The sequence below is a fragment of the Bacillus rossius genome, chromosome 2 (genome assembly GCF_032445375.1).
Source record: "Bacillus rossius redtenbacheri isolate Brsri chromosome 2, Brsri_v3, whole genome shotgun sequence".
In the NCBI taxonomy this organism is placed as follows: domain Eukaryota; kingdom Metazoa; phylum Arthropoda; class Insecta; order Phasmatodea; family Bacillidae; genus Bacillus; species Bacillus rossius.
The window spans coordinates 99,927,645-99,946,953 of record NC_086331.1 but is presented as its reverse complement, the minus strand read 5'-3'; the positions used below and the strand labels follow the sequence as shown (position 1 = coordinate 99,946,953).

The window sequence follows — 19,309 nt, the reverse complement described above, 5'->3', positions numbered from 1 at the left end:
AACGATAAATTCGTTTCAAGGTAGAAAATATTCGACGAATATTTCACCATTATCTGATTTCAGTATGGCTGCATTTGGGTGAGAGGGGGCGTTATCTAGCACAAGCACCGCTCTTTCTGGCAACCCTTTGCTTCTCAGAAATTCACTTACTGCTGGTACAAATGTTTTATCAAACCACTCCTTAAAAATGACTCCATCCATGCTCCCTTCTGGTTGAAATACTTTACTGGCAAGTTATTCAAGTCAGCTCTTGCACCTGTGAAAGATCGAGGCTTTTTTGCCTTTCCTACGACAGCTAATTTTAGCTTGTGTGTTCCAGACACATTTGCACGCAACACATAACTGTCAATCTTTCTTTACTAGCCTTATGGCCTGGTGCTCTCTGTTCACTCTCAGATGCTAGTGTTCTTGTAGGTAGACATTTCCAGTATAGCCCGGTTTCATCGGCATTGTTAATTTGATCTGGAGTTAAATTTTCTCTTTCAATTACTTCCTGAAACTCACCGCGAAATGCATCTGCAGCTGTTTGATCCCCACTTAACTTTTCACCTTGAATACTAATTTCGCGAATTCAATGACGATTTTTGAATCTCGTGAGCCATCCCGAAGATGCATCGAAATTCCCTTCCAGACCCAGATTTTCAAAAAATAACTTTGCTTGTGTACTGCAAATTATGCCCGACACCGGGATTCCTTGAGCCCGTTGTTGATTAAACCATTCTACCATGGCCTTATCCAGATCTTGATATTTGGATTGCTTCATGGTTTTGCGTTTCTCCAAACCACTTGTACAGTCTGATGTGGATGCAAAATTTAACAGTTCATCCTTTTTCTTTCGTATGTCACGCACAGTTTGTTCCCCAATGCCATATTCTTGGGACAGCTGTTTTGTACTTCTTCCTTTTTCTAGCTGATCGATAATTTTTAATTTTTTAATGTCGAGTACCACTCGTTTGTGTTTATTAGACATTACTGTCAAAATAATACTACAGAAAACAATACCACACAAAGCAACTGCTGACTTAAATCTATGCGAGCCAGAATCAGTCGCGTGAGTCACGCAGCAGCGGCGCCGCGTCGGCGCTAACCTGAGCCCGGTTCACAAGGTCACGTGGAACACAAGCGCGCACCGTTTACAGGGGTGCGTTTATGATTGCTCCTGCTGTTTTGAAGTTCATGACGCATATTAATACTTACCAACTATGCATGTACCGTGTTTGGCAGAATTATTCGTCGAGAATCGCAGCATAAAATGCTCAGTCACATCAATAGATTACAAATATAAAAAAAAAAGGTCAAAAAATTATTTTGGTTTTTATGGTTTATGGAAGTGAAATATGGCACGGTTAATCCGCAAACCGGATAATCCGCACCCGGATAATCGGGAGTCTACTGTACATCTAACTGTACTTACTTCTTATTTGTAGGCTTTTCATAGATAGGATCTTTTGGCGTTGACTGAACAGATGAACTGGGGTGATCACATAACTCAGTGGTCTGAACTGACGTGACTGGTTCATTTACTTCGTCCATCTCATCTTGAAAACAAACAGGTCCAAATATTCTGTCGAAGTTTGATGTTTCAGGCATGTTGGTAGATGTATCATCATCACTTTCATGTATGTTTGTTAAATCATCAGGCACATCTTCAAATAAAAGTTCGTACATTTCATTTTGAGTTAACGGAGTCACGTACTTTATTGACATATTACTATTGTTTACCACAAAACAGTCTGGACGTGAAACATTATTTTATCCAAGGAACGAAAAACACATGTTTTTCACAATATTTGTTACAGGTCTGAAGGGACTTCAAAGTCCTGGCTGTATTTTTGTACACAGTTTTTCACTAAAGACAAATAAAACCTATTAACCTTAATAAAACTGCTTAGAAAACATAAATACGCACTAGAAATGTACTTACGACCCGAAAATATGCTCAAAATACGATATACGTACTGCAAATTGACAACGAACAAAAAAAAAGGGGGCGCTCCAGACTGGTGCAGCGCTGCCGTATTAGTGCTGCAACCTCTCGGCTGTCAGTCGAACCTCTTCGACAACTGGCAGAGCGGAGTTATACAGGGACCCAGAGGTCCCGATAGGCAGCATGTGGTTTCAAACATGCACTATTTATTTCTATGGGCCTTCAAATATTGTGGGACTCACAAGTCCCGTCAGGCAGGAAAGGGTTAAAACAAATGTTTTAATAACTTTTTGAGATTAAATAACCTAAATTTTGATTCTACTTTAAAAAAAATTTACGAACTACATTATTTAAATAACAGGACTTGGACATAACATTCCTAAGTAGGTGAAAACATCATTTCTGAGTTACAAAATAATGTTTTTAATATACAAGATATATTTCAGTTCTATTAATATTTTAAAAAATAATTTAATTTAATATTTTCTATTAAAAGGAATACTTACCCGGTTAGTGTAATTTCAGACACTGTTGTTTACTAAATGTGTCGGTCGTAATTTGTCACTAGCACATCCTGGTAGGTGCAATGAGAAGTAGCCCTGAAAGCTTCTGGTTTTTCTCACCTCAGCTGCTGCTGACAAACATAATGTCATGATATAACCATTGGCTGAACTCTTCTTGCATTTCTGCATAATATAAACCACTGAACTATATTAAACGGCCTAAAGTAAATATGCAATAAGAAAGTGAATAGCTATTTAGGAAATAGCAAGATATTTGTTGATTAGTCATGTAATTAATTCCTTGCATTGTATTTAATGCTACACACATGGAAATAAAAATTCATGTAAATGAAAAATTGAGACAACGCAAATCAAACAGTGTTACTTAGATGGGCAGGTGTACTGAAATGCTGCCATTCTTTGTATAAAAACAGGTTTGCTACAAATATAAACTAGAAAATGTCAGGGAAAATTAAAATGATCAGGGAATATTAGAAGTAGTCAGGGAATTCTTAAAATATTTCTGGAATTTTTTGTGACAATGGATGTAAAACTGAATTGGTAAGCTGTATGTACTGGTGTATGGTACATGCAAGCTCTATCAGGGTGTCCACTGGTCACTGAAATCACAGAAGTCATGAAAAAGTTACAATAATAAACACAAGGTCACAGTATTTTTACGTTACATTGTGAGGGATAATTTCCAACTACTAATATTACTGTTTGTGAGCAAAATCCCATGAAAAAAAAAAGTTTTATGTCCTAAAGTTGGGCAGACAGTACCTACAGCTATGTTTTACAAAAGTACCTGCGACCTTTGATAGGCACACTGCTAGTTTGTTGGAACCTGGTGCCTAGCATGCCAAGTTCTAATTCGACTCAGACTAGACCTAGCCCTGGTTCACGTGAATTACCATCTTACATCTTATATTTTTGTTCAAATTACAAAACAAATTATTTTTTAATGTTGCAATATCTCAGCAAGAAGTAAAGAAGACCTAAAAATTAAAAATAATGAACAGAATGATGCATTGAATTTAATACAAAGCACAGCATATGACATTAAGGGGCCCACCTAGTCAGGGGTGTATCTGTGTTAGTGAGACGGAATGAAAAGCGCGACGCTCTATTTTTTGCGCAGTATCGTCTCTTTAATGCAATGCTCTGAATTGGCGCGCAGTCTTCTTGTCGTGCATAGAACAACTATGAAATTTGAGTGGTGACCGTAACATTATATGTTGGAGAAATGAAGATAAAAGTGTAATGCAACTCCCTTAAGTGCTTTCAAGAATCTTTACTGGTTATATTTTTGCCTAAAAATTACTCTGAAAACATGCCTTTTAGCCATTTTTACTCTTTTTAAAAATTTAGTTTCGGCCCTTAGCAAATTCTTAAATGCTTTTCGTAAACGTTTGGATATCTTGATCAGTTTTCAAATAACTTTTTCTTAAGCTCTGCACATCATATGTGTGCCCAGGTAGGCAGAGCCCTTAAGCTGCTATAATTTTTTAAAAAAAAATTTAAAAAATGTAAAATTTCTTTAAGAAAAAGAAGAATTTTAAGATATTAGAAATAGAAAAACTTATGGAAAAAAAATTTTGATGCAGATAATTATCTCAATGTTAAATATTAAAGCTAGATAATTGTTAGACCTTTTAATTACAATGCCTGGAACATATATTGTGTAACCAAAAATTGTCTAATGCATAATACAGTCCTTAAAAATTCAGGTAAAAGTCCCGAAAAGTCAGTAAAAATCACTGTTTTTTTTTTGTATGGGCTTGGTAGACACCCGGGCTATGCTTTTGACTGCCCCCTAAATATATATAATCCCTCATGTTTCCATGAATTTTCCATCCTTTCCCATTTCACAATGACCTTTTCAGGGTCCTTTATAACTGGCTTCTTGTGGTAAAAATTAGACGTTCTAGTATTCACTTATTAATTTTTATTAAAAGGCAGGTAGGTACATTCTAGATAAAGAAATATTATAGAAGAGGATGTACAACCTATTATTGTTGCTAAAAAAAACCATATGCCCTAAACATCAAGCAATCCCTGACTAGTACTGATATGTAAATGTGATTTCCATTTTTAGTGTATTCTTGCAAGAATGCTACATTTTTACAAAATCATGTAACATTTTCAAAATACATTATGTTCTGTAATTTAACAAACACTATTTATTTGGTTATATATTGACTTAATCTTTTTGAGATAATTAATGAGACAGTAAATTGATTTTGTTAATTTTACTAAAAAAATGTAATCTTAACAATATATGTAAACCTTTTACATATATTGGTTAAGTTATAGTATATGTGAGAATAGGTGATTGTGTGCCAACTTAATCTGAATGTTTTACTCACACGCTGATTTTGCATCAGCTGTGAGAAAAATTGTCTGATGGTTGCTTGTCTCCTGTTCACAGTCATGACAAACGTTAGATACTGTTCTCAGGCACATAATTCATATTTATAAACTTTTGGAAGTGCCCTGGGGTCATTTTCTTTGGTGACGTGGCACCAGTTAGGCCGTAGGCTTCGAGCGTTCCCCGGAAATTATACAGTGCCTTCTGTGACCTACTTTGTACCATGCTTGAGTTTTCTCTACTTGGCTGTACAAGAACATAATAAATTTGAAACACACAGCATCTACAGGAGATGGCCACAGACCAAGAAAAGTAAACCTGGAACAGTCTGGGATTTTTTGTCATGGGTCAGATTTTTTTTAGATTAGCTGGTTTTTGTATTGCAATAGTTTTTTCAAAGGCCATTTGTTATAAAAACATTAGTTAACTAAATCATTTTCAAAATTGTGTCTGCATATTACCATATTTACCTGAATAACCCACGTACAATTTTCCTTTAACTGTGTGTTGCTTATTCAAAATTTGACATCCCTGCAAGGCAACGCAGCACAGCACAAGTTCCCTAAAGCTCCAAGTTTGGTTAACCTTCTGATGTTTAATGGACACAGACAACAGACATCTTGCATGTGGTTTGAAAGTGCGTATTTATGTGATAGACATTTTAATTATTACGGAAGGTTTGCGGTTGCGATTATCTACTGTAACTGAAAAAGCACAAAATTATTAAAATTGATGTGTAAATGAGAAAACTATGCTATGGGAAGAAAGTCATATACATGACTAGATAGAAAAGATTAGTGTGGCTGAAATGTTAATGGCACTTCAGTGCAGTAAACAAAACAGCTTCAGTTGGTACGGCAGTTATTTTTCATTGTTTCATCGCTTCAAGTTAAACACATAATTATTCACAGTTAATCTATACTATAATAAAACTGTTTGAGGCAAAAAGTCTGTACATTGGATGAAATGATGAAAAAACTATTGGATATGGCTATTTACATTATTGAGAAATCAAAAATGTCTGTCTGTTCGAGCATCAATCGAAAACTACTTTACTGATTTTGGTGAACTTTGTTTTAAAAAATAGTAAGGTCTTTGGCTAATTTGAAAACCAGGCTATATACATTTACAGGATTCCACCCCTAAGGGGTAAATATGGTTTTAACATAATTAAATCTCTGAAATTAATCAAGCATAAGAAGATGTTGGGTATCAGTAATTAACATAAAAAAAATTTATATTTTGGGTAGATTCAGTTCCTGAGAGATTAAAAGGGTGTATATTTTTAAGATTAATAATTATATCTCCGAATTTAATTAAGCTTGATAATATTGGGTACCTACTAATAATAAACTTAAGAAAACTACCAACCACAAATTTGACATTTTGCATAATTCAAAAGGGTAAGTATGGATTAAGATTGATAAATATATCTCCAAATTTAATTAAGTGTAATAAATGATATTGGGCACCAATAATAAACACGCCAATACTATTAGTAAAAAAAGTTATATTTTGCGAAGTTCAACCCACTTAGAGGTTTAAAAGGGGTAAATCTGTTTGAAAGATAATTAATTATGGCTCTGAATTTAATTAAGTGTAATAAATAATATTGGGTAACAATAATTTACCTAACAAAACTACCAACCACTATTTTTAATTTTTAAATTAACCTAATTCAACTGTTAAGGGGTGAAAAATGGTAAGTATGGTTTTAAGAAGAATAATTATATCTTTAAATTAAATTAAGCGTAATAAATTATTTTGTACACCAATAAAAATCATATGTAAACTACCAACCAAAATTTTACCATTTTGTGAAATTCAACCCCTGAGGGGTGAAAAAGGAGTAAATATGGTTTTGAGATAATTAATTATGGCGTTCAGTAACCAAGCCAATTAATTCCATCAAATAAAAATCTTCAGTACAAACAGTTATTTATCTATAAAAAAATGCTATAATTTTTTTTTTTTTAGCATATTTTGAATGCTCCTTTATTTTCTTACAATTAAGGGTATGTTTTCAGCACTTTATAAATATATCTCCAATACAAAACCCACTTTGTATGGAGTTAGTCACATTGCTAACTGAAAGGTATTGACAAAATATCCTGAGTGGTTTGTATACAAGTAATTTTACTAAACAAATATGCACAGTACAAAACTCTTTTACATGAAAAAGTAATCATTATTATTGTAAGTATTTAAATTGATAGCCTGGATTGTGGAAAAAATAATACAAATTACTAAAATACAAATAGAAATTTATTCATTGCCTCTATTCTGTATAAGTGATGCAGTCGTCATCACTGACAGGTTCGTCTTGCAGGATACCTCTTGCAGTCTTCAAGTTTTTATAATAGTGGTGATTAATAGGAGGTATAAACTTCAAGAGGCCCATTAAATCTTTTTCTTTTTTTTTCATGGAGATTGGTCTTGATGTACTATGTAGAACATTAGCTAGGCTTTCTAAAGGATGTCCCTTTCCATTTTTCTCTTGGATATTAATTATTCCAAATTACATTTCTGGTAAGAAAGTAGTTTTATGTTTGATAGCAAATGGTTTGGGCTTCTCAATCCTGATCCATCTCATTGTCAGCCAGTTAATTGGTTCACCTTCAGCATTTTTTTTTTTCCTGTTGGCGATACATTTTTGAAAGGTTTCCGTTAATGGAAGTCTTCATGGTTCATTTCTGTGAAGAAATACTTGTTTGTTTTCCTCCAGTGTCATGATCGGTGAGTTTTCGTCAGATCATGTCGCGTATTTTGTAAAATAGCCCTGAAAAACTACATCAATTCAAAGTATTCATGTTTTACTGTTTGTAAAAATTTCTATATAGGTATTTCACTAATTGAAAATATGGCCTTAATTGCATCAGTGAATACATTAATACAGCATACTGGTCAAGTACATTTATAGGTAAACCTGCACAGTTTCACCATTTATAACATGTTTCCTTAAAAGTTCATGATTTACCAACTCCAAAGTCTATGTCTGCCTAATGCAGTTTTGACTTTCGGGTAGCTGTATCCTAATGAAAAATATCCAGTTTCTGAGGAACTGCCTATAAGGCTGGACATTTGTCAGCGATTATCACAAGCATGGCACAATGGCACAGGAGGCATGATGTAAAATATTTGCTATGTAATTTAAATTGGTTTTAGTTATCAATCTAATAAGAACAAATGCTGATCTTCTTCCCGGCCAGGCGAGTGGCTTTATTTGGCAGTTGGGCAAATGTAGGGGGGCAGTCGACCGCCTTCTCATCATGTCACAGCTTTACATAAATAAATATGTTCTTAAAATGATTCTTGCAGTTGGGAAGCTTGATTAAAAACATTCTTATAGATATACTCCATTGCTGGTTTTCACCGTATGTCATAGAGAAACCACTAGAATAGACAACACCCAGAAAAATAAGCCAAAATCAGACAATGTTAAATGAATAGACAGTACAAAAAAGAGAGCACAAAATCAGCATAAAGAGGGGTGAAACTCAAAAAAATGTGTGCCTGGAGTCCACGTGCGACAGAAATGAAACTTCTTGCTTATTATAATATGAGGTATAGGAAACATAATTCTCTTTGGCTTTCGCAGATCAAATAACTATATGTAAGTATGTGAGCACAAAATTATGCTATTGTGCAAGTATGCTGTGTCATGTCAACCTCTCCCATGCAGTTCTCTCCTCTACCGGTTCCCCACCATGTACATAACTATTCCCCTCATGTGATCGGAATTTTCATAACGCTTGAAATAATAAATAGTTTCATTTCAAAATCTAGACTTGCCAAACATGCCTGGGACAATAGTCATAAAATACTCTGGGACAATGATACTTCACTCATACAGGAAGAGCACCTAATTAAAAAGAAACTTAAGGAATGAGCATTTATTGTCACCAATAACAAAGTTATCAATCAACAAAATATTGAATTTTTTAAAAAACATTATTGATACATTAACTAAAACAAAGTAATTAACAAAAAATAAATCCAAACCAACAACCCTCGCAGCAAGACACCAGCCAATAACTTAAGCTCTTGGATGCACGACCAGTCAGGTGAGTGCTCACCTGTCATTGGCCGTGCCAGGAGATAAGTAAAACACACACAAACCTCTGTTTTTCTAGTGTGTGCTATCAGTTGGTTTGTGCTTGATGAAGGGAACAAATGTCAGTTCCCGAAATACCACAACTGTTTTGTGTTGGGAAGCCTACTGTGTTCTGTGCTATCGTGCTGTCCAGAATATCTGTTTTGTATCATTGTTGGGTTCGTCTGTTTGTCGCTATGTTCAAGATTGTTGCTCCTGTTACAACCATCTCGTCATCAACCCACAGTGTTTTTCTGTGTTGTGATATTCTCCCTGACTAAATCCTACAACATAATTCTCTGTGCTGTCTATTCATTTAACATTTGACATTGGCTGATTTTGGCTTTTTTTCTGTGTGTTTGTGTATTCATCTTTCTTGTCTATTCTTGTAGTTTCTCTATGACATACAGTGAAAACCAGCTGTGGCATACGTCCATTAATTTTTTTTTTACTATGAATAAATAGGCAGAAAAATTGTTAAGAATTGGAAATTGTGTGGGGCTAGCTTTAGTATCTTATCTTGCACACCTATAGGCCTAAGAAAAGTGCTGCTTTAAATTTTTTTTGTGATTTTAATGATAACTTTCCTATCTGCAGAACTTTTGTCTCATTTTAATAGAGATGTGTCTGCCTATTAAAATATAGAATGTTTCATTTCTATAGTATGTGGCCTTTTCTTGTAAACAACACTTTCTTGTCAGGCTTAGCTTGGAGTGGTCAAATGGTCTACCTTGCAGATTGCACATTTGTACATGCTATATTAATGATTTTTGTTACATGTTCTAAAACTCGGGTGCTTATCTCTCTGGTGTATTACACCTGGAGTAAGATCAAGCAAGGTGGCGCAATAGTAAAATGTTGACTCAACATTCAGTAGAACATCAGTTGAAATCCCTGTCCATCCTTCCTGATTTCAGTTTTCCATGGTTTCCCTAAATCATTCGGGCAAATGCTGGGATGGGTTCTCACTATAGGCCATGGCAGATTCCTCCCACAATTTCCTTGAATTTTGTTGTATGTGTCTATGTCTAAAGGACCTTGTTAATGACGTGTAAAACATAACTGGAGTAATCCTCGAAACTTAAAGTGCTTTTAGAAGAATGAGAAACATTGAGTTGTCTTTAACTCTTGTGTCCAAAGTGAGTTTGATGTAAAGTGAGACCTACAATTCATACTCCAAGCTATCTAACTACAAACTGTTCACAATGTGGAATGTACCTACTGCCAACTGCTAACACAAGAAAATAGCTTATCATGGTATGGTTTTACAAATAAAATCTATGTGACTGGCTAGAAATATTAAAAAATAGTGACAAATATATTTATAATGTACCGTCAGTTGGGGTAACATTGGCCCTTTGAGGGTAACTTTGGCCCAAGACAAAAAATATGTTAAACCATGTTACAACTCTTCAAAATATTTATTAGATGTGATGATACACATCTAATAAATATTTAGAAGAGTTGTAACATGGTTTAACATGTTTTTTGTCTTGGGCCAAAGTTACCCTCAAAGGGCCAATGTTACCCCAACTGATGGTACTTATGTCTTTATGATGCACAAAAATAACTTTAAAATTTTAGAATTTTAGTTTTTGCTAACACAGTGCACTGCAAAGATTTTCTCACAATCAAGAAATTTGGCTGCATCATATAGGGAAAAATTATTTCAAAGATGTTCAATAAAATCCTCCACAAACATTTGTTTTGCTTCATATGTATATTTGAAATACAGTAAACTCTCGATTATCCGGGCCTGGATTATCCGGTTTTCGGGTTATCCGTGCTTGATTTTTTTATGAAGTTGTAAAAAAAAAAGACCGGGTGTCGCGCTTTTTTTTTTTTTTTTTTTTTTTTTACTGCTGTGTCAGAAAGCCTTTTACCTGACCCTTCAGACCCTCGTTCCCCCGCCACCTTCACCCGTCAATTTGTCACACTTTAAACCAAAAAGGAATGCCTTGACTGCTGCTTCCGGCTCAACTCCCTCCCCCACCCCCCCCCCCCCCCCCTTTTTTTAAATTTTCTTTTCACAGCGCCCCGCCACGCTAAAAAAAAAAAAAGGTCCCTTTACCTCTTTTACTTTTCCACACTCCTTACGGCTGGAAGAGGCATTTTTCACGCAGTTATTAACATCAGTTCTCCCAGGCACATTTGTTTTTGTAATCATGTCTGGTAAAAGGAAACGTAAAGTGCTGACAATAGCAGAGAAGTTAGAAGTTGTGGACAGGTTAAAAAAAGGAGAAACTGCCGCGAAATTAGCACAGGAATATGAAATTGGAATCCAAACCGTGCGAGACATTAATAAAAGTGAAGAAAAACTTTTGCAGTTTGCTAGTAGATCAGACAGTGTGGCAGGGCCTTCTAAACGTAAAAGCATGAAAACATCTACCCACGCAGATGTTGACAATGCTTTGTATGTTTGGTTTAGGTCGTTAAAAGGGTGGAGGGAGATGCTGAGTTGGGACTGACGCCGCTCTCCTTCCCGTAGTAATAAAGGGGACAGGAGAAGGATGGCGGCAACACAGTGCCAGTATTGTTTACGGTCTAATAAGCTGGGACGTGGTATACAAAGCCTTTGTTTGTACTCATATAATTCTACTGAAGAGACCCTCTTTTGCCAGTAAATACACCATTTTTAAGTGGTGAAACGGATTATCCGGGGTTTTTTATGGGCATTCAATTATCCGGGCATCGGAAGGTCCCAATTAACACGGATAATCGAGAGTTTACTGTAGTTGGGCAAATTATCTGGCATGCAGTTGAGTGTATGACTGAAAGATTTTATGGTTTTAAATACATTAAAATAATGTGAAAGTACAAAACCTGAATGTAAAGACAGCATTTCAAAGAAGTTTTGTACATGTAAACACTTGGCAAACCACAATATTTGTGTGTGCGTATATGTAAGGGGGGGGGGGGGGGTTCACCAGCTCAAGTTATGGTGCTGCTGCTAATCTATAATAATTGTTTTTGCATATTTTACATGATTTACACAATTCTAAATAATGTATTACTTGTATTGAGATAATCTATTTCTTATTTGGAGACTGCATCAAATTAGGCAACGTGTAGAAAATCTCCTAGCCAATTAAAGGACCCTGCAGTAAATTATCAGAACTTTATTGTTGTGCCTCCCCTTCCAATTATTAGTCATCATGTACAAGGCAGTTCCATACCTGGCAACTTTTATTGTTGTACGGAAATTCTGAATATATTGGGCTTTTCAAGCTTACAATTTATTTCAACCTTTTTTTTCCAGCAGTGGAAATGTTTTTATTGTTTGCATTTCATTTCTGTTTCAATATGGCAGCTCATCTTGATGTATTTTATCACCAAACAATTAAAGGCAAAAAATATTGAATGGAATTAAATGAGCTAACCAACTGTACAGTCCCCCCCCCCCCCCCCTTTTTTATTCTCCGTTAAATAACCTAAAGGGAAACTTATTCATATGACATCTAGTTTTTTTCAATATGTACTGTTCGAAGTCTTGGAAATAAAGAACATTAACTATTTATTTTTGTATTTAATCAGAAACTATCTGCTTGCAGTAGCTTCCAAGTGATTTTTTTTCATTACCTAGGCAACTGCACCACACAATTGACCAGCATATGACATATTGCAGAATGGGTCTTTCAAGTGTTTTATTTTATTATATCGAGAGGTAACCAGTATTGTCCATGCTTAACTCCAAGCAGCTTTTACTACTTATATGTTATATACTAGTTTTAAACTATTTATATCTTGCAAGTTTTTATAATTATTAGGCTTGTATTTTTTATCAACATTTACATTTATTTTCAAAGTATTGTGAATTGATAAAAAGTGCATCATCATTAACATACAGAAACATTCAATGAACCTTTATTTTCTTGGTAAAGGTTTTCTTGCAGTGAACCATTACAATAATTTTCTAATAATTTTAGCAAATTGGCCAGTGCTGAAAATTCTAATCTCAGTTTAATTTTGTATTATTTTATAGCACAAGTGATTGTTGTTATTTTGCCATGCCAATTTTTGTATTTTTTGCTCTGTGTGTAATATTATTTATATATATATATATATATATATATATATTTTTTCCAGATTCTCAACAATCTGAGCTCTACAATCAAATTGGTGGAAGATTAACAATATTTCAAAAAGACAGGCCTGATTTTGAAGGAAACATTTTGATCTTAAGGAATGTGAGTGATGGTGAAGGAGGTGCCAAAAGTAGTTCTTCCCAGGCAGTGCTTAAAACATCTGACCATTTTAATGCTGTTGCCGAAAGTTCACCAGTAAGTAACACTGCAAAACTTGTGAGTTCTGGAACTGACGTAAAGAAGAATTTATCTGATAGAGACAATTTGGAGAGTATAAACATTCCACAGAAGGTTGCTGTATTGCAGAAAAGTTGCTCCTTGGGTAGTGCAGATTTGAGTAGATCCAGTATTAATTCTCAAATGGATATTGCAGCACATAATTTACGAAGGAAAAAACAAGCTGCTGCAAGAGAAGCCTCTTGGCGCTACATCACTAGTGGTGTTTCTCCTCCAAAAAAGGCTAAATTGTCAACCCTGCATAAGGATGAGGGAGATACTGATATAATTATCGAGCATGCAGGAGTGTGTGTGCAGTTATCAGATACACCCTTAGAAGTTGAAGACTTAACTCAAGAACATCACACATATCTGTCAGATGCCAAGTTGGAATCCATTGCAAAGCGACATTGTGTAGATGCTTCACTTTTGCCATCTTATCGTAGAAATGATGTCCCTGCAAAACCTGAAAAACTGAGTGATAAAGTTGAGCTCGTAATGCAGCAAAGGATTGCGAAGGTTGAAAAAGAACTTAGATTTCAAAAAAGTTTGTCAGAAGAATGTGAGGATTTGGGTGTTGATGAACCAAGCACAAGTGATCTTTTTCCTGAAGCAGATTTGTTACTGGACACAAATTCATCATCATTTGAACAAACACTGCAGGATACTGACTGTAGTCCCGAGTCATCAGAACCATACAGAAGTACAGATCTTCAAGCCTTGGGCTATACATCAAGCAGCCAGGACGGTTCTCAAAGTTCACATGGCCGTAAAGTAGAAGAGATTTCAGACAGATCTAAAGTAATCAAGCAAACTGCTTACAATACGTATGGAAGTCAGCTTTTGGATTGGAAACAATCTTTTGTAAATAAAGAACACAAGAAGAATTTATCTGAAAAGATTACAAAACATAAATCCAAGTTGAGAGAGCTGACAAAAGTATACAGTACTCCAGCAAATCACTCAAAAAAAGAAAATGGGAGTGTTTCATGTCAAAAATCTAATCAAGTTATTGTGCAGACTTCCACTGGTAATTTTTCTGCACAAAATTTCACTAATTGCAAAAACAGTGGAGATTTGTGGAACAGAAAAAAGTCATCTGATGCAGGAATTAATGGAGATGTCTTATTACATGTCAGTCATGGTTTGGACAAATTTTCAAATGCCCAAAGCAATGTGAGTATCCTAAAACCTGACAATGTTAGCTGCAAAAAAAAATTACCAGAATCGTTACCAGCAAATAATAATTTGATTGTTCATTCTAAAGGTTTGCTCTTAACTGGCTCCTACCAGAGTTCATCATCCAATTCTTCTGAAGACAGTGTTACTCTGCTAGATAATTACACCAGCACGGTTGCCTCACCAGTAGAAGTTACTTTTCCATCTCCAATCCAGCCTCCATCTCCAGGTCAGCCTTCTTCTCCAGTCAGGTCACGTTCTCCAGTACGGATGTCTACAGTAAGACGTGTGAGACTAGTTGAGTCCACACAATCTGTAAATACTGCACCCTCTTTGACAGCAGTACAAAAGTTTACTTACACCTATGGTAAAAGATTTGCACATCAAGATGTAATAAAGAGAGCACGACTGAACCGCCCGAACCAGTATTTTAATGATCATGGTGATCCTCAGGAAACGTGGGAAACCTCCAGTTCGCACAGGACTGTTGCAAACGAAGAGGAATTTGAATGCCATGATAAACTAGATGATTTTTCATCCTTCAGAGTTGCTGTGAATTCTGATGATAGTGCCAGTAACAATCCAATTCCTCCATGCTTTTCATCTGTGTCCATTTCTGATGTAAAAAGTAGTAGGGTTCCTGAACTTCAACAAGAAATGCGTGTGATTAGTCAAGTTGCAGCTTCATCTCAAAACGAAAAGCATTTACGCACGTGTCAGATCACAAGCAAGAAGACTGGTAATGCCCGCAGTTTAACAAACATTGATAATGGAAGGTTGAGTGATGCTGAAGCATTGGGAGACAATTGTTCTAGAAGTGTAGATAGTGTTGATATTTCCAGTCATATGTTAAAGCCTAAAAATGTTTACTCTTTCAGTTCCCAGACTAACTTGCCGACCAGGCATCAAACGAATTCCCCTAAACCACATCAAAATACTAAAAAACAAGATATGTGTGCTAATGTGAACAATGATACCATTATGAGATTTCTTATTGCTGATACCAATATGCCCAGTGTAATTGTAAACGAAGACATTAATTGTGAACCAGCACAAGGTGTTTCTCAGTTGAGTAGTAATTCTGCATGTTCCAAAGGAGCTTGCAAAATCCAAAGGAACTCTAGATTTGAGAGGCGTTCATCACTGAGGGGGCACATCAAACGAGGCTGTTCCTGTTGCAGTGGATCTCCAGAACTACCATCCAAAAGGAAACGTGAAGCAGCCAAAGGAGAGAAGTCATCAAAAAAGTCGCATACAGCCAAGCACATCACAAAGGGAAATATTTCAAAGAAAAGGTAGTGAATTGTAAGTGAATTCTGTTCAGAAGACTGCTTTTATTTTTACAAACAAATTTTACAGCCACCTGTGTTATGCACACTTAGCAGTATTGCTGCCTAAAAACAGCCAAATTCATACTAAGCATTCATTCAAGCATAAAGTTTGTGTTTCCTTGAAATGTGCAGAAGTTAGATATTTTGTGTGACATCATATCTAGTCAAGTGAACTTGATAGATATACATAAAAGTAACTGCACTTTAGTACAAATATAGTGTGGTTCACCATGCTTTTTCAGTCTTTCATTATTGCATTTGGTGTGTCTTGTGTATCAGAACTATAATTACAATACTTTGTCATTTTAGGGATTGTATATTGTAAAATGTAACAAAAATCTGTCATTCATTTTGCTCAGATATTTATTTCATTTCTTTGGATTCCTTGCAAGGTATTTTATGGTCCTTTTTTGAGATCTAATTTTTTTTCTGAATTAGTTGTGGAACAGTATTATATTGTTGGGGTTTTTGAGGTGTTCATTAGGGAAATGATGGTTTAACTTTGTGGTCATTCCTGTACCAACATTCCAAGGTTAATTTTTGGTATGAATTGACAAAACATGCAGCATTAAATACTCGTTTATTTGATGATAAATGAGAGTAACTTTCAGAGACCTAAGTATTTGAGTTGGTTTCTTGCCTACTTATTTTTTCATATTGTCAAAAATGTATATACTTTAGGTCTTAGAACAGTTTGTTTTAAGAATGTATTTTTTTAATATCACAGGAAGTTTGATAACATTTTCAATGATGTAAAGGTGTATTTGTAGCTAAACTATGTGGTCGTGAACTTGATTTTTATGGGTGCACAGAATAATAGTTGTAAAGGAGTATAAATGGCATTCCTTGTTGATTCTGGTTATATTTTAAATATTTTGCACTTTTAAGACTTTGATGTTCATGAATGTCATCATTGGTTTTGTAAAGTGCTTTTTTACATATGTATATACATAATATAATATTTTTGTTGAGAGGTAAATAGTCCTCGATATTCCTATGTGAGAAGTAATTTTGTAACTAGAACCAAATTCCACATTTGTGTTCAAAATTGTGCCATTGCTGTAGTATTTCTATTACATAACATTTTGGACAGTTGGTATTTTAGTTGGCTATTTTGCAGGCATTCAAAACTAAGTTGCCTAGTGTATTAGGGCTTGGCTGATGCAGTTTCCCACCTAATTGAATAATTGTTAGCATGGATATGAGAAGAAAGGTTTTTTGCTGGCATAGTAGTACTTAATATATATCTAGCTAACAATTTATTTTATTTGGAAGATATATAAGACAGGATTAAAGTTTAATTCACATTGCATTTAATTTATAGTTATTAGTTTTAAATGTTTTTTTTTTTTGCAATTGTTATGTTTTCAGGTTTCAATGTAGCTGATATATATTATTTCTTAATTTTTTGCATATTTATTTGATTAAGAAATTTTACATAACTGGCCAGTTGTTCATTTTATGGTTTATCATTTAAAATATAAAATTACTATTTTTTTATTTTATTATTCAGTACATTTATTTTTCTCTCGTTCAGTATAGCAAATAACAGGCTAGGTGAACCATTGGCAATGGTTTTAGCATGGTCTCAGACATCAATGCATACTGGGAGCCAACGGCTGTTTTGTACAAACACTATTTGTGCTGCCATTAATCTTCAAATATTGGTTTGCCTTTAAACCAATATAATACTTAAATTGAAATGACTATTAACAAATTCACTCTTAAATTGTTTATTTTTGTGTCTAAAAATAAGTATGGATTTGATATTTGAAGTATTTTGATGTAAGTATTAATATTACACTGCATATAATGCTTTTATTATGTGCTGAAACAAGTGTCTGTACAAAATTTTGCTATTTATTCTAATGTAGCTGGACAGGCAGCTAGAAATTAAGATATTTCAAGTCTTTTGAATAAATAGTTCAGTTACAAGTCTTTTGTTAATATGAAACACTATGTAAAAAGTAAAATTTCTCAAAATTTGTTTTTTTGTTGTAACAGATCATTTTAATGCATTTTATTATTCATCTGGTGAGAATATTACAGAATGACTGGACAGAAAGTTAAGTATTTGTTCAGTGCTTTTATTGAGTTTTGCAACAAGGTCATTAAAGAATTTTTGACAATTTAATCCATTTTATGATTAATTTAATGGATCTCATGTTAGTCAGTTTGATACACTAATAAATAAATGACTTCTGAAAGTTATAAATCTGCATGACTTTGGTAATGAATTTTTTTCATGCCAGGATAAAGGCCTACATAAATTCAGAATTATTGGTATTTGCACTGCCTTTTTTTGACATGTCAAAAACCACCAATTTAATTTTTACTGAAGTTTTGCGTTGTTTAATTTTAAAACCACAACATACAATGCCAGATGCACAGCAAAAAATATATTCTACCAGTGCACTTGATGATAATTTATTGTTCTTGCTTGATAATAAGAACTAATTATACCGATAGAAGTATCTGTGAATTAAAGTAAGTTATGAGATGCACACTCAACAAATGACAGCTGGAAATATTTTTTTTCATTGATATCCTAGCTTGAAAGAAAATATTCATCTATGAGTTTTGAATATTCCATGTACATGTTGAATGATACAAACTGTCTTTACATGCTAGCTTATTAGTTTATCAGTCTTGTTGATGCAAAATAACCTTTCTTTTACTCCCGATGATCCAGTGTGCTAAGTGGTTCCTGATCAAGATTTGTATTGATTTATTGTTGTGCTTATTTATAAGGTATTATATAGTCTCGCTTCCTAATGAGATAGCATCAGCTCAGTCCTAATTATAACAATATCAAAAAATATTTGTTTCTTGATGTTATTTTTTTTATAATATTTACTTGTCTTCTATATTTTCTTTATTTTCAGTTAGCATTTGTAAATATGGTATATGTATTCAGAAACATTGTCTGGGTCTGTTAGTTATTAGTATGTACTTATTATGATTTATTTAATATTTATATAGTTTGTCACACACAGCTTAGTTTAAATTAGTTCAAATGTGATATCTTTACTCTTGATTAAGATCCACAAACTTGTAACGAGAATGGGCAGGCATATATATATATATATATACACACAGGGGCTTAGCCAGGGGGGGGGGGGGGGTTTTATGGGTTCTAACCCCCCCCCCCCCCCCCCTAGCACCAAATCTTTAATTAGTTTCTTATTCATCACTCAAACAAATTTCATATTAAAATTAATAAAATTTTTACCATTACAATATTTAAATTTAAGAACCGAAAACTGCTAAAATAGCACAATTTTACACCTTAAAATCCAAATTTTCCCGGACCCCCCGCTTTAATACGGGGGGCCATGCTTCTTAACACCCCCTATACACAAATCCTGGCTACGCCACTGTGTGTGTGTGTGTATATATATATATATATATATACATACATATGCACCAATATGCATTTAGTTATTTACAAGTAAGTCATATTAATCAAAAAGAAAATTTATTAGAAAGTTTTATTAAATAATGTATATTTTCAAAGCATTGGCCTTTCTTACTCCGTCCATTCAGTTTAGTTATTTTATAACAGTTGATAATTTTATTTGTATGGCAGTGTGTGGTAAATAAA

At 34.3% G+C, this 19,309-nt stretch overlaps 1 protein-coding gene across 4 annotated transcripts in view; it reads left to right on the top strand.

Annotated features, from left to right (window-relative positions):
• Positions 1–18,821, top strand: part of LOC134529513 (uncharacterized) — a 159,521-nt gene extending 140,700 nt beyond the window's left edge. For all 4 annotated transcript variants that reach the window (XM_063363671.1, XM_063363674.1, XM_063363673.1 and 1 more), the window contains one exon: positions 12,981–18,821. In XM_063363671.1, the coding sequence (XP_063219741.1) occupies positions 12,981–15,673 (2,693 nt within the window). In that variant the 3' untranslated portion in view covers positions 15,674–18,821. The remainder of the gene's footprint in view (positions 1–12,980) is intronic.
• Positions 18,822–19,309: the final 488 nt, after the last annotated feature.